The 10,937-nt window shown below is 40.3% G+C and overlaps 1 protein-coding gene across 1 annotated transcript; it reads right to left on the reverse strand.

Moving 5' to 3' along the window:
• Positions 1 to 105: 105 nt before the first annotated feature.
• Positions 106 to 10,460, reverse strand: LOC137098819 (major facilitator superfamily domain-containing protein 12-like). The gene is made up of 12 exons (XM_067475455.1): positions 10,170 to 10,460; positions 9,778 to 9,978; positions 9,430 to 9,549; positions 7,617 to 7,827; positions 7,407 to 7,536; positions 5,909 to 6,136; positions 5,667 to 5,759; positions 5,479 to 5,571; positions 5,174 to 5,344; positions 4,987 to 5,081; positions 2,690 to 2,820; positions 106 to 2,560 (listed from the first exon to the last, which is right to left on the reverse strand). The coding sequence occupies exons 2-12, from the start codon at positions 9,923 to 9,925 to the stop codon at positions 2,520 to 2,522; spliced, it is 1,461 nt and encodes a 486-aa protein (XP_067331556.1). The 5' UTR covers positions 9,926 to 9,978; positions 10,170 to 10,460; the 3' UTR covers positions 106 to 2,519.
• Positions 10,461 to 10,937: the final 477 nt, after the last annotated feature.

Raw genomic sequence — 10,937 nt, forward strand, 5'->3', positions numbered from 1 at the left:
AACATATTAGTCATCATCCACCTTTGCTTAAAACATTTTTGGTCTCTTCTTTTCATGATGTGACTTTGTGACTGTAACTTTTATAATTGGAGTGAACGGCTTACATGAATTCAAACATATTTAATAAGCATCCTTTATAAAACATCACAATCAATCGGGGTAGCAACAACATTAAAAAAAGGACATAAAAACAAATTAGTCATAACTAAATGAGGAATTATTACAATGTTTCAGTAGAGAGCTTTGGCTGAACATGATTGTTTTTTGGTTGTTCCACAGTTCTCAGTCGAACATCGATACCTGCTTTGATTAATTATTAGTGACTTTCCGCTAAATGCTATTCACACACACACACATACATATATACATATTATAGTTTTGTTCCCTTTAAAATCTGGCTATATCAGATACAATTCTTCTATTCAAATTTCTCCTGATTGTAAAATATATTTTATGTTCAATTTGGTCTGATTGTAAACACATAAAACCATATGCGAAGAACATGGTTAAAATAAGAAAAGTTTGACATAATAAATTAATGTTCCATGAGTGAAAACAACCCAAATTAAAAGTTAAAAGTCCGGCGAACCTGCTTTAAATGAACTTCAGTAGCTATTAAACACAAAAGACTCGATCACTGAACAAGACTTAACAAGTTACTACTTAGAATCTCAAATGTCTCTTACTCTGCTGAGGAATGTCGAGCTTGTAGTTTTTGCTCCCACATTTACATTTAAAGTGCTCCATTTTTTTTTGACCGCCATTTGTCGTTGCAGCAAAATCTCCTTCTCACCATGACACGGTTTAGTTTCATGTGTCAAGTTTGATAGTAAATGCAGTTGTTGATTAAAGTGTCATTTTGTGGGAGACTGATCCTTAAGTGAATGTATCACATCAGCAAAACCCACTGGCTGAGTGGACATCAGCTGTTAAGACACTGAATATTAAAATTGTCTGTGCTTGAGAGTTTTTGAGCTGAATCACTTTGTCACACAACAGCTGTATCTGGTTTCCCTTCAGCATCTGTTTCTCTTGGTCTGATGTCCATCACCATGCTGAGCAGCAGTTAATAGACCAGCGTGATGACCTTTCCCTTTGTTACGTGGAGTGATCCGCTTGAGGTGAGCTGATGTGTAGAGGTGCAGCGTCAGTCTGTTCCCTTTCCTCTACTGCTCTGCTCTAGAATAAAGTTTAACTAAAGACATTTGGACCCTGGACCCACTTTTCCCATCATTTTCCCAAATTAGCTCTTTTCATCCAGAAATGCATCAACAACACGGAATCAAATCAAACAATGGAATCAATTACAAGTGAAGAATGTGTAAAACATTGATCTTAACACTGAAGTGAATGTGGAGTTTACCTATCGTGAGCTTTTTTTTTTTTTTATCAGCTCTTTCCTTCCTGCTTCACAACGCTGACTCGTTCAGCAGGTGCTTGGGTATCAGCTGACTTGCCAACCCTCATGAGGGTGGAACATGATTTGTCACTTGACAATTATCCTACTCATAAACTCAAGCCCACATTGTCAGCTGCAGCTCCCTTTCCTACTCAAAGTTCCACATTGTGCTATATTTATAGTACAACTGACATTTTCATTAACGCTATTTTAGGAATATCCAAATAGCATCATTGAAAATAGTTCAAAATTTGAGTCCAGCTCTAAATCTTACTTGCCTACGAATAAGGTGCATTTGCATGAAGAAGTGTAAACTGAAAAGGCTTTAACTAGCTTGTATCCCTGGGCTTTATGACTCTACTTCATAAACTTAGGAAGACAGGAGAAATTACTAGCTAATATCAGTACACCTATGGCAAATACTCAAACAGCCCAGCATTCAAATTCAAGCCAATGAAGCAAAGAGGAAATGAACTTCCAGCTCGTCTGAACACACATTTAGGAAGAAGAGGTTCTCCAGCTAAGATAATCTGTCTCAGTCAACACATTTAGCCTTAAAACTAGTTGCTATGTACATTTCTCTGAATGCTGTCAGGGTGACTGAATATTCAACTGTCGCCTTCAAATCAGAATAGAAAAGTGTGGACACACAGGACACTAACATCAAAGTGTATAAAGAGAGATGACAACTGAGCAGTTCAGAGCAGAATCTACTTACTGAACAATATCTAACCTGGCTTATTCTCTCTTCACTATTCTTCACTTCACTAAAATAAAATAAATTTTCCATTTTTTTAAAGTCAGTCTTTGATTTGTCAAGAGTTTTTGGTACATAGAAAACAGGGCCCACACTGCCCATTCATAGCAAATTGGCCAATTCTTTCAGTAACTATCGCTTTTGAGGTCCTCTGGTTTCCTCCCTTTGTGTTGTGTCTAGGTGCTATATCTGAAAAAAATCATAATTATGTGGAGCAGTCGAGCAGCCAGTCAGGAAATCCCCGGCTGTGTTTCCCTGAATCTTAAAAAGGAGCAAAAGCGAATGCCCTTCCTGACCAGAGTTTGTGGTTTTCTGCTGTACTTCAGTGGAATCGGTTTTAGGGGATGTTGGGGGGAGGGGCTGTTAGTTGACGCTGGCTGAATCAGAAATGACTTGCAGTCCACCTACACACAGAGACAGAAACAGAAAACAGCCCTCAGCAGGAATGATGTAAAGGCTATAAGTCTACAGGCAGATATATTGAATAATACACCAACACACATACAGTACGTCAGTGTAGCTGTACAACTCACGTGGTCTGATCTTGATTGGCCAGATGAGGATGGAGCAGAGCGCTAAAGCTGCGACCACGGCAAAGCCTCCCGTCACTATGACCATGATGTAATGATAGAACCAGACACAAGCTGGACAACATCCCACAGTACTGAGAGAGAGAGACGACAAAATATGTTGTCTTTGGGTTACAGAAATAGTCTCAAACTCTTTCAAACTTATTACAGCTCCTCCAGAACAAGATGTCATTCAGCTGTTGTTACTGTTTTACAAAGTTGAAGTCTGTCCACCATTTTCATAAGCACTGAAATATCTCAACAAATATGGGATGGATTGGCACAAACCTTTGTACATACTGAGGGTTCAAAGAGGATGAAATGTTGGTAAGTCTCTGACTTTTTGTTTGCTTGTTTGTTTGCTTTGTTTTGCTTGTTTTTGGTTATGACACTTACATTTAGTAATTTGGCAGCAACCTTTATCCAAAGCGACTTACTGTACGAGTGAGGTACACAGCAACCAAAAATCTAAGTCAAGGAGAAAACCTCAAAGGCAAATGTGCTTTCAGAAGAAGTGTTTCCGTTTCATGAGATTGAAAGAAAGAAGAAAGAAAGAGCATAAATTCAAGTGCATAGGAAGGTGTGGACGTATTCTGTTTTCAGCAGTTTTTTGAATATTGGGAGGGAGGTTGCAGAGTTTGGTAGTTTGTTTGTTTTCATTGTTGGATCACTGTAAATGGTAAAGCACTTATATAGCGCTTTTATCCAAAGCGCTTTACAATGTTGATTCACACACCGATGGCTGCCATGCAAGGTGCTCACTGGGTTCAGTGTTCAGTGTCTTGCCCAAGGACACTTCGACATGTAGCCGGAAGCGGGGCTCAAACCACTGACCATGTGGTCCGTGGTCAACTGCCTTACCAACTGAGCTACAGCCACCCACTGTGTTGAACGATTTTGCTTGATGTTTTCTGTGTGGTGCTGGGACCACCAGAAGTCGTTCACTGGGAGAGCGCATTGAATGGGTGGGAATTGTAGACCTGAATGAGGGAGTTAAGGTAAGCAGGAGCTGCTGATTTAAGAGACAGAGCTTTGAAACTGATGCGGTGTGACGATTAGAAATTAGGCGTGCTGCTACATTTTCAGATCATCTGCAGAGGTTTGATTAACAGGGCTTTGCAGTAATCGGGATGGGATAGGACGGTGCCTGCACAATGAGTGAGCTTGTATATTCCGTGAGGTAGAATCTGATCTTTTGATGTTGTAGAGGCCAAGTCTGGTGCTAGAGAGTGGGAAGGTGGTTCATAAAGCTCAGTTGGTCATCAATGGTGATCAGATTTTTGGCTAAATAAGTGGGGACAATCACCCAATGTTGAGGCTGACATTGTGCTGTGTTGAAGGTCTGGCTGGGAAGACAAGAACTTCGGTTTTGTAGAGGTTGAGCTGAATATGTCTTTCTGTCACCCAAGAAGAGATGTCAGGCAGAGACACAGGCAGAAATGCGTGATGAGACAGTGGAATCATCCGATGGATTTTATCCGGGCTTGGCTTGGTGGCTGGGCGGGGCCACACCTGGCATTCAATCCCGCGACCTTCTGCTCTTCCCACTGAGCTACCAGGCCCCCGTCTGTCTCAACGACTGCAGTACTGGACCAGTACAGTACCATGTCCGGATGGACTGTACTAACTATATGATCCTCTGCCTTTTCACAGATTGAGATCATCAGATGCAACGTTTCTGTTATCTGCAGAGCGAATGATATTGCCATCAGCCTAACAGCTCTTTGTGCTACCAGGCTAATCTCAGGACACTGTAGTACACACACACCTGCTACACATTGCAAACATGCCAACATTAGCCTTTAGCTCAAAAGCCATTACTTCTCAGACCATTGATTCATCACATCTAAAGAGTTGCTGGGAGTAGTGGGCACGTAATTCAGAGTACTTTTGTTAAATAACATGTTGTTATCAAGAAGATGTCTGTAATATGTGCCACAAGAGTCTATATAGAAGCCATTGTTATTTGTAAGTATCTACATTAACAATCTGCATTCTGTGTGTGATATATTAGAATATAGTAGAATCCAATATCAATGCAGATGATACATTTATATTCAACCTCAAGATAGATGCTGAAAACAGTGGAAAATATTGTTAATTGTCTTCAATTGTCCACTTGGACTGAGAATCTTTCTACAGGTTCTATGTACATCTTTGCAATAGATCCTACCTTCTTGCAGAATTTGTTTACATAATGTGTGTGTGTGTGTGTGTGTGTGTGTGTGTGTGTGTGTGTGTGTGTGTGTGTGTGTACTAACTGGCAAGGATGCAATGCCTGGATGATCATAACAGCCACTCCATTAGCCAGTTTATCAGTGAAACTCATGGCTCCATAAACAAATGCTCCACTTTGCTGCAGAGAGAGAAACAGAGAGATTGAGAAGTAAAGAACACCATCAGTGAGGAGATATCACTCATTGCCTCCCTGACACATATTCTTCTTACCGTCTGATCAGAGATGAGCTCAGCAGTCATGGCAAGCGAAATGACCAAGATGGTGGCTGACCCTGTTCCCAGCAGCACGGCAGCCCCATACACCTGTTGACCCATCTTGTCGTCCAGCAGCACCCAGTAGGAGAAGGCCATGATCAGCAGCAGGCCCACAAAGTAGGTGAGCTGGACCGATCAAAAAAGAAGATGCACCATGTTGATCCTCAATCTTTCCTAGCTTTTCAAATTTTACTGAAACAGTGGAAATATGAGCTGCGATTCAGAAGTCGGAGATGCATGAGGTGAGAGCTTTTACTTACGCATTTTCCAATGAGTTTACTGACAGGCTTCATAATAAACGAGGAAAGAAAGCCACTGACGTACATCACTAATGGGATTGTCGCTATAAACTTCTGTTGGAGGGAACGAGAAAGAGAAGCATCTTTAGGAAAGGCATGTTTGATGTAAAATATCAAAAAACTAATGAAATAGAAGGATTTTGTGTTACCTTGGGCAGTTCCAGAGTGTTAATGAGATACATAGAGATGTAGGTCTGAGACAGATTTACTATTAACCTGGTAGACATGTAGAGTAAAGCCACCTACAGAGACACACATAGTAACATGCATAGGTCTGTGTGAAGATCAAGACTCAACACTGTTGCTCGTTTTTTGTATCAAGACGTTGAGATAAGGTTTATGTTTTATTCTGAAAGCAACAAAGACGATGGTCTGGTAGAGATGCTCCTACCTGGTAGAAAGAAGGCTGCTGCAGCCAACATTTCCACTGAAGAAGAGATGAGGAGGGGCGGGGAAGTAAGGGCCTCCTCTCCCCTTCCTCTTCCTCATCCATCCCCTCCATCCTCCTCCTCCCCTCTTCTTCTCCCCGCTGTCCTACATCAGGCCTGTTCTCTGTGGTTCCCACGTGGAATATGATGGAGAAGAGCATGCCAATGCCGAGCACACTAAACGAAAGGTTCTGTAATCAAACACATCACATGTCCAAGCTTATTATATTGTACACTGGCAGAGCAGCAAGAATTTTTAGGTTCTTTCACTTCTTTCTGAAAGTGTGAATTCAGCCTGTTGTAGCGATCAGCATATTTTCTGGGTTGCAACTCCATCAATAGAGATGAATGGATCATTAACAATGAGGAAGTCATAATTCAGTTTTACGGATGCAGACAAGAAATCAAAGACAAAAAAAGTGTGTCCACTGCTGCCCACTGCACAGTTTACTTATGGCTTCTTGGCTTGATTTTGGCAAGTGGGCATTTTACTGAGTAAACGGGAAATGAGGTCTACTTGCTGGAAACTGTAAATAATATATAATGCCAATGTTAACAGATGAGTCATGTGTAATTTTGGAAAAGTGTATATGTGCATCTGTGTGCAAAAGCTAATAGCAGCCCCCTTTGTGCAGGTTACACAAAGCACACTTATCTGTTTGGAGCAACAAAATACACATAAATGTCTGGACGCTTTTAGTTTTTAATGAGACTAAGTTGATATATGTGATGGTCAGTTACACCTACATCTCCTAAAGCTAGGTATGCTAAGTATTTTTTATTAATTGTTTTTTGTAGTAATATGCTCCAAATGACATCTCCCCTTGCCATAATTTATTTAACAAAAACGAAGCCAAAAAGAAAAACTGAAAATGAAAGAGGGGTAATAACTCTGGAAAATGACTGTCCATAAACACCCCTCTTCATTTTCTATATTAAAATATCTCTCTGCTTTTACATTAAAATTACAATATTTGTAGGATTTTTTTCTTTGTTTTTTTTTTTTTGGTTCAGATGATGTTATCTAGTTGCTTGTACTACACTGGTTGCAATCTTGACTGATCAGCTCCTCCAGAACTGAAAGCAGAGATTAGTAAAGAGGATTAACTTATTCTCGTAATATACGCTAAAAATTGATAAATGTGGGGACCGGTGTGTATACAAATATAGTATTAACAATGTTTGTGCCAAAGACACAGAATATACAAGTTAATTAAATTTAAATTGAAAATGATAAGGTGCAAAGCATGATCACGATCATCAAACCCCTAATAGGTACGAGAGGACGTCTCACCTAGGGCACCTAAATGTCTAGACGCAGTCCAGTAGGGCGCTTGGTGCCCTGTTCAAAGGACCCTGGTGTGTTAGTTTTACTGTTTATTCTTGATCTCTACCTGTCATTTTCATTTCCACCTACTGCTCTTGAATAATAAAGTGTCAGTGATTAGGACACATCCTCACCCGGAAGACAGGGATATCTACTGGTCCTAGTGAATCATTGAGAATGTCGTCCCCCTCTCTGGATTGAGTGTGGAACAACAGGTAGGCCACTGCATAAACTGTGATGTTGGCTACCACTGTGAATGCGTACCTGCACACACAGAAGAGAATCTGAGCATTGAGAACCAATAGACTAGACTGCTGTGCTCTGTATGTGGGTGCAAAGCATACCTGTATGCAGTGAGTTCTACTTTAGCGTGCTCACAGGTGACCAGCTCTGGAATGAGAGAAAGGTGGGAGATCTGTGTGGCCGCCCAGCCAAACTGAAAGATGATGATGAACGGGAGAAAGTAGGTCAGACTCGCCCACTGAGGAGTGAGGGAGTTACAGCCCAGACACTGGTTGAAGATAAAGGCAAAGGACAGCAGGACACTCAGTGTACCTGGACAACACACACACACACACACACACATACACACACACACACACACACACACACACACACACAGAAGCAGAGAGTATGGACAAAAACATATAAAATTGTTTCTGTTGACCTAAGTTATATTTACATTCATGAAAGTGACATAAAATTCACTCTTTTTGCTGCAAAACTGCAGCTATGAAACATCACTGATAGCAGAACCCATTTACAATATTCAAATCAACCTCACCTCCAAATATCTGATTTGCATTCCAGGATTTAAGGGAAAATTACTTCCACCAAAGTCTTTCAAACATGGAAAAATGTCAAATACCTTGACTTTTCAGAACCTAAATATCTTTTACTTTTAAGCATGGTCCATATGTATTTGATCGGGTTGAGGTCATTCCAAAAGCATCTTTATCCAAAGGCTGGGAGATATGGAAAGAGTCTAATCATTGCAATTTTTTTCATGTCAGCCAATATGATGATGATCATGATACACTACTCACAAACAGTTTGGGATGTTTGACTTTTGGTTGAAATTTCAGCATGCAGGTGAAGTTAATTTGACCTTTTCTAAACGTTTGAATGCACATGTCCAACTGTTCAATGTTTAAGTATTTATTGCCTAACAAAAGCCGTTCCAAAGTGGCCCCACTTCCCAATAACTTGTATTTATGTACAGAAATTTGAACTGATGATCTTGGAATCTGCAGTAGTTTAGAAATGGCTCCGAGACATTTCTGACTTGTGTAAATTTACCATAGTCTTTTCCGATTTGCACTAATCACCTTGGAGTTTCTCACTGTATAATGTTTTGGTGATGCCAAACAAAGCCCTTTTACAGTCTGTTGACCCAAGAGGCCACCAGCAGTAGTCAATCATGATAACAAAAAGGAAGTTAAGAGATCTTGGGCTTGGCAAAATCAGGGCCTCTTCGAAGTTTCAGCAACACTGAAACAGCTAAAACATGATATGACCTGAGCTGGATCAGTAAAATATATATATATGTGTTTACTATGTGATAACAGTGCAAACAGCAGATTCCTAAAAGGTTACATGAATGTCCTTTATGATGCCATGAACATACTGTAACAGCTGACTGACATACACTTAATTTTCATACCATAACAGATATCTAAAAACGTTTGAAGTTTTGTATTGCTTGATGTTTTGATAACCTAATGGCAATAATAAGCACCCTGTGTATATTATAGAGTTAAAAGCACTGATATAACACAATGGACTTCCTCTTTCCTTGATACATTTTTATCACACTTCGTTAGGCTGCAAGATGACAACACCACATTGAACATTTACAATCCAGTACTACTTTTACAAGGTATACTCTTAAGTTATGCAATATGTATCAATGGGTACCATCAGGCTAAATCAGTGTAATTTACACTTATCTTGGTGATTACCACAAAAATATGACAGCAGAGACAGAAATATGATATCTCCCTAAACTGGATATGAATGTGCAGCACAGCTATATACAGATTACAAATTCACTGAATGTATTCTTTACCCTAATGTATCTTTCTGTGAATCATTTCTGAATCATGTGGAGCAGTAAAGAGGAGCCACATTGTGAAACAACCTTTCTGTGTTACTTACCAACTAAATGCCAAGTCTTCCTCTTGCCATAGTTTCTACATCCAGGGGTTCGATCCGACTCGTAGCCGATAAGAGGCGTACAGATAGCATCAGCAATCTGCCCGACCAGCAGCAATATGCCTGCAGCACAGGGAGACACTTACAAGTCAGTAATAGAATGTAATAAAGTGACAAGCGGAAGCAAAATGCTTGAAAGGGGGCAAATGTTCGCCGTTTGTAGGAATAGAACAGCCTTTTGTAAAACTCTACACCAGTGTAACCCGAAGGGAATAACCAGTTTACAGTTGAATCCTCAGATGCAGTTTTATAAATGACCAGTGATGTTGTGTGTGAGATAGAGAGACTAACCTGCATTTGTGTTCTGGAATCCCAGCACTGAGTGGTAGAACACGAGCAGGTAGGTGAACCACATAGACGCACACAGGTCGTTCAGAAAGTGTCCAACGGCATAGCTGAGTTTCCTGAGGACCGGCAGAGACCTCTCTGTGTCCGACATTATGGCTCGTTGGAGGCGACACAAACGAAACTCAAAATAAGCAGCTTCATAAGCTAGAAATAAACCAAAAATCTACAGTTAGACAAATCACACTGGCAGAGCTGGACGTGGGCCGATCGACGACACACTAATTTTCGGTTCCTCTTTCACGCTAACGTTACTTATTTCCATGTACATGTCGTCATGTTTGGAGGGTAGGACAAAATTCGCTTCCATCTCGGTGTCAATTTTCTTTTGTAATCACCTGACAGTGGAGATCCGAGTCAAAGCCAGGAGGAGCATCTGAGGAGAAACGAAAAGTAAAACGGAGCCAAGCACGAGGAGATGAAAGGGATTCGTATTGTAGCGTCAAAACCCTACAAGCACCAAACGTTATTCTTCACAACAACAGTGGAGCGAAGTATAACGTTAATGTTCCATCATTCGAGACAGAGATAACGCCACACAGATCTGTGTTTAACCTACAGCTATCTGACTCCACACATCTTGCCAAATAATCTACAACTACAACCAGATGTAAACAGTAACGAAGACCGGCAAAGATGACGTAAGGGTTGGAAAGGACCAATAGAAATTCTTCTTCCCCCTCTGAGCCAATCTGGAGAGACTTGCGGATTTAAGCCCCTCACGTGACAGCAGCTGACTGCCAAAGATTGTCTGTGACAAGAGAAAAATACGGAGACATATCCCAAACTCACTTCCGCTGTTGCATAAAAGATAAAACAAAACAATTAAGTTTAAGAAAAGGAATCCCTATGTAGCAATAGAACAGAAGACTATATAATAAACGTGCTGTTAAAAGTTATTTGTATATTTTGGCATTACTAAAATAACCGTTTTCAAATCTTTTAAAACATAATTTAATGTCCATAAAAGTATATTACTGGCCGTGAAAGATTTGGTGTTTTCCCCGAATCGATACCAGAAACACTGTCAAAATGTGCTTAAAGTAACAAACCACAGCTGGAATGTGTGCTGAAAACATACAGAAAGGATTGGATATGTAGAATAA

This window comes from Channa argus, chromosome 14, assembly GCF_033026475.1.
Source record: "Channa argus isolate prfri chromosome 14, Channa argus male v1.0, whole genome shotgun sequence".
NCBI classification, from domain to species: Eukaryota; Metazoa; Chordata; class Actinopteri; order Anabantiformes; family Channidae; genus Channa; species Channa argus.

Coding starts and splice junctions, on each gene's coding strand:
- LOC137098819 (XM_067475455.1), bottom strand. CDS start 9,925: ATGTCGGACACAGAGAGGTCTCTGCCGGTCCTCAGGAAACTCAGCTAT. Junction 9,550..9,777: donor ATTCCAGAACACAAATGCAG/GTTAGTCTCTCT, acceptor CCTGTGCTGCAG/GCATATTGCTGCTGGTCGGG. Junction 5,345..5,478: donor GTAAACTCATTGGAAAATGC/GTAAGTAAAAGC, acceptor TGATCGGTCCAG/CTCACCTACTTTGTGGGCCT.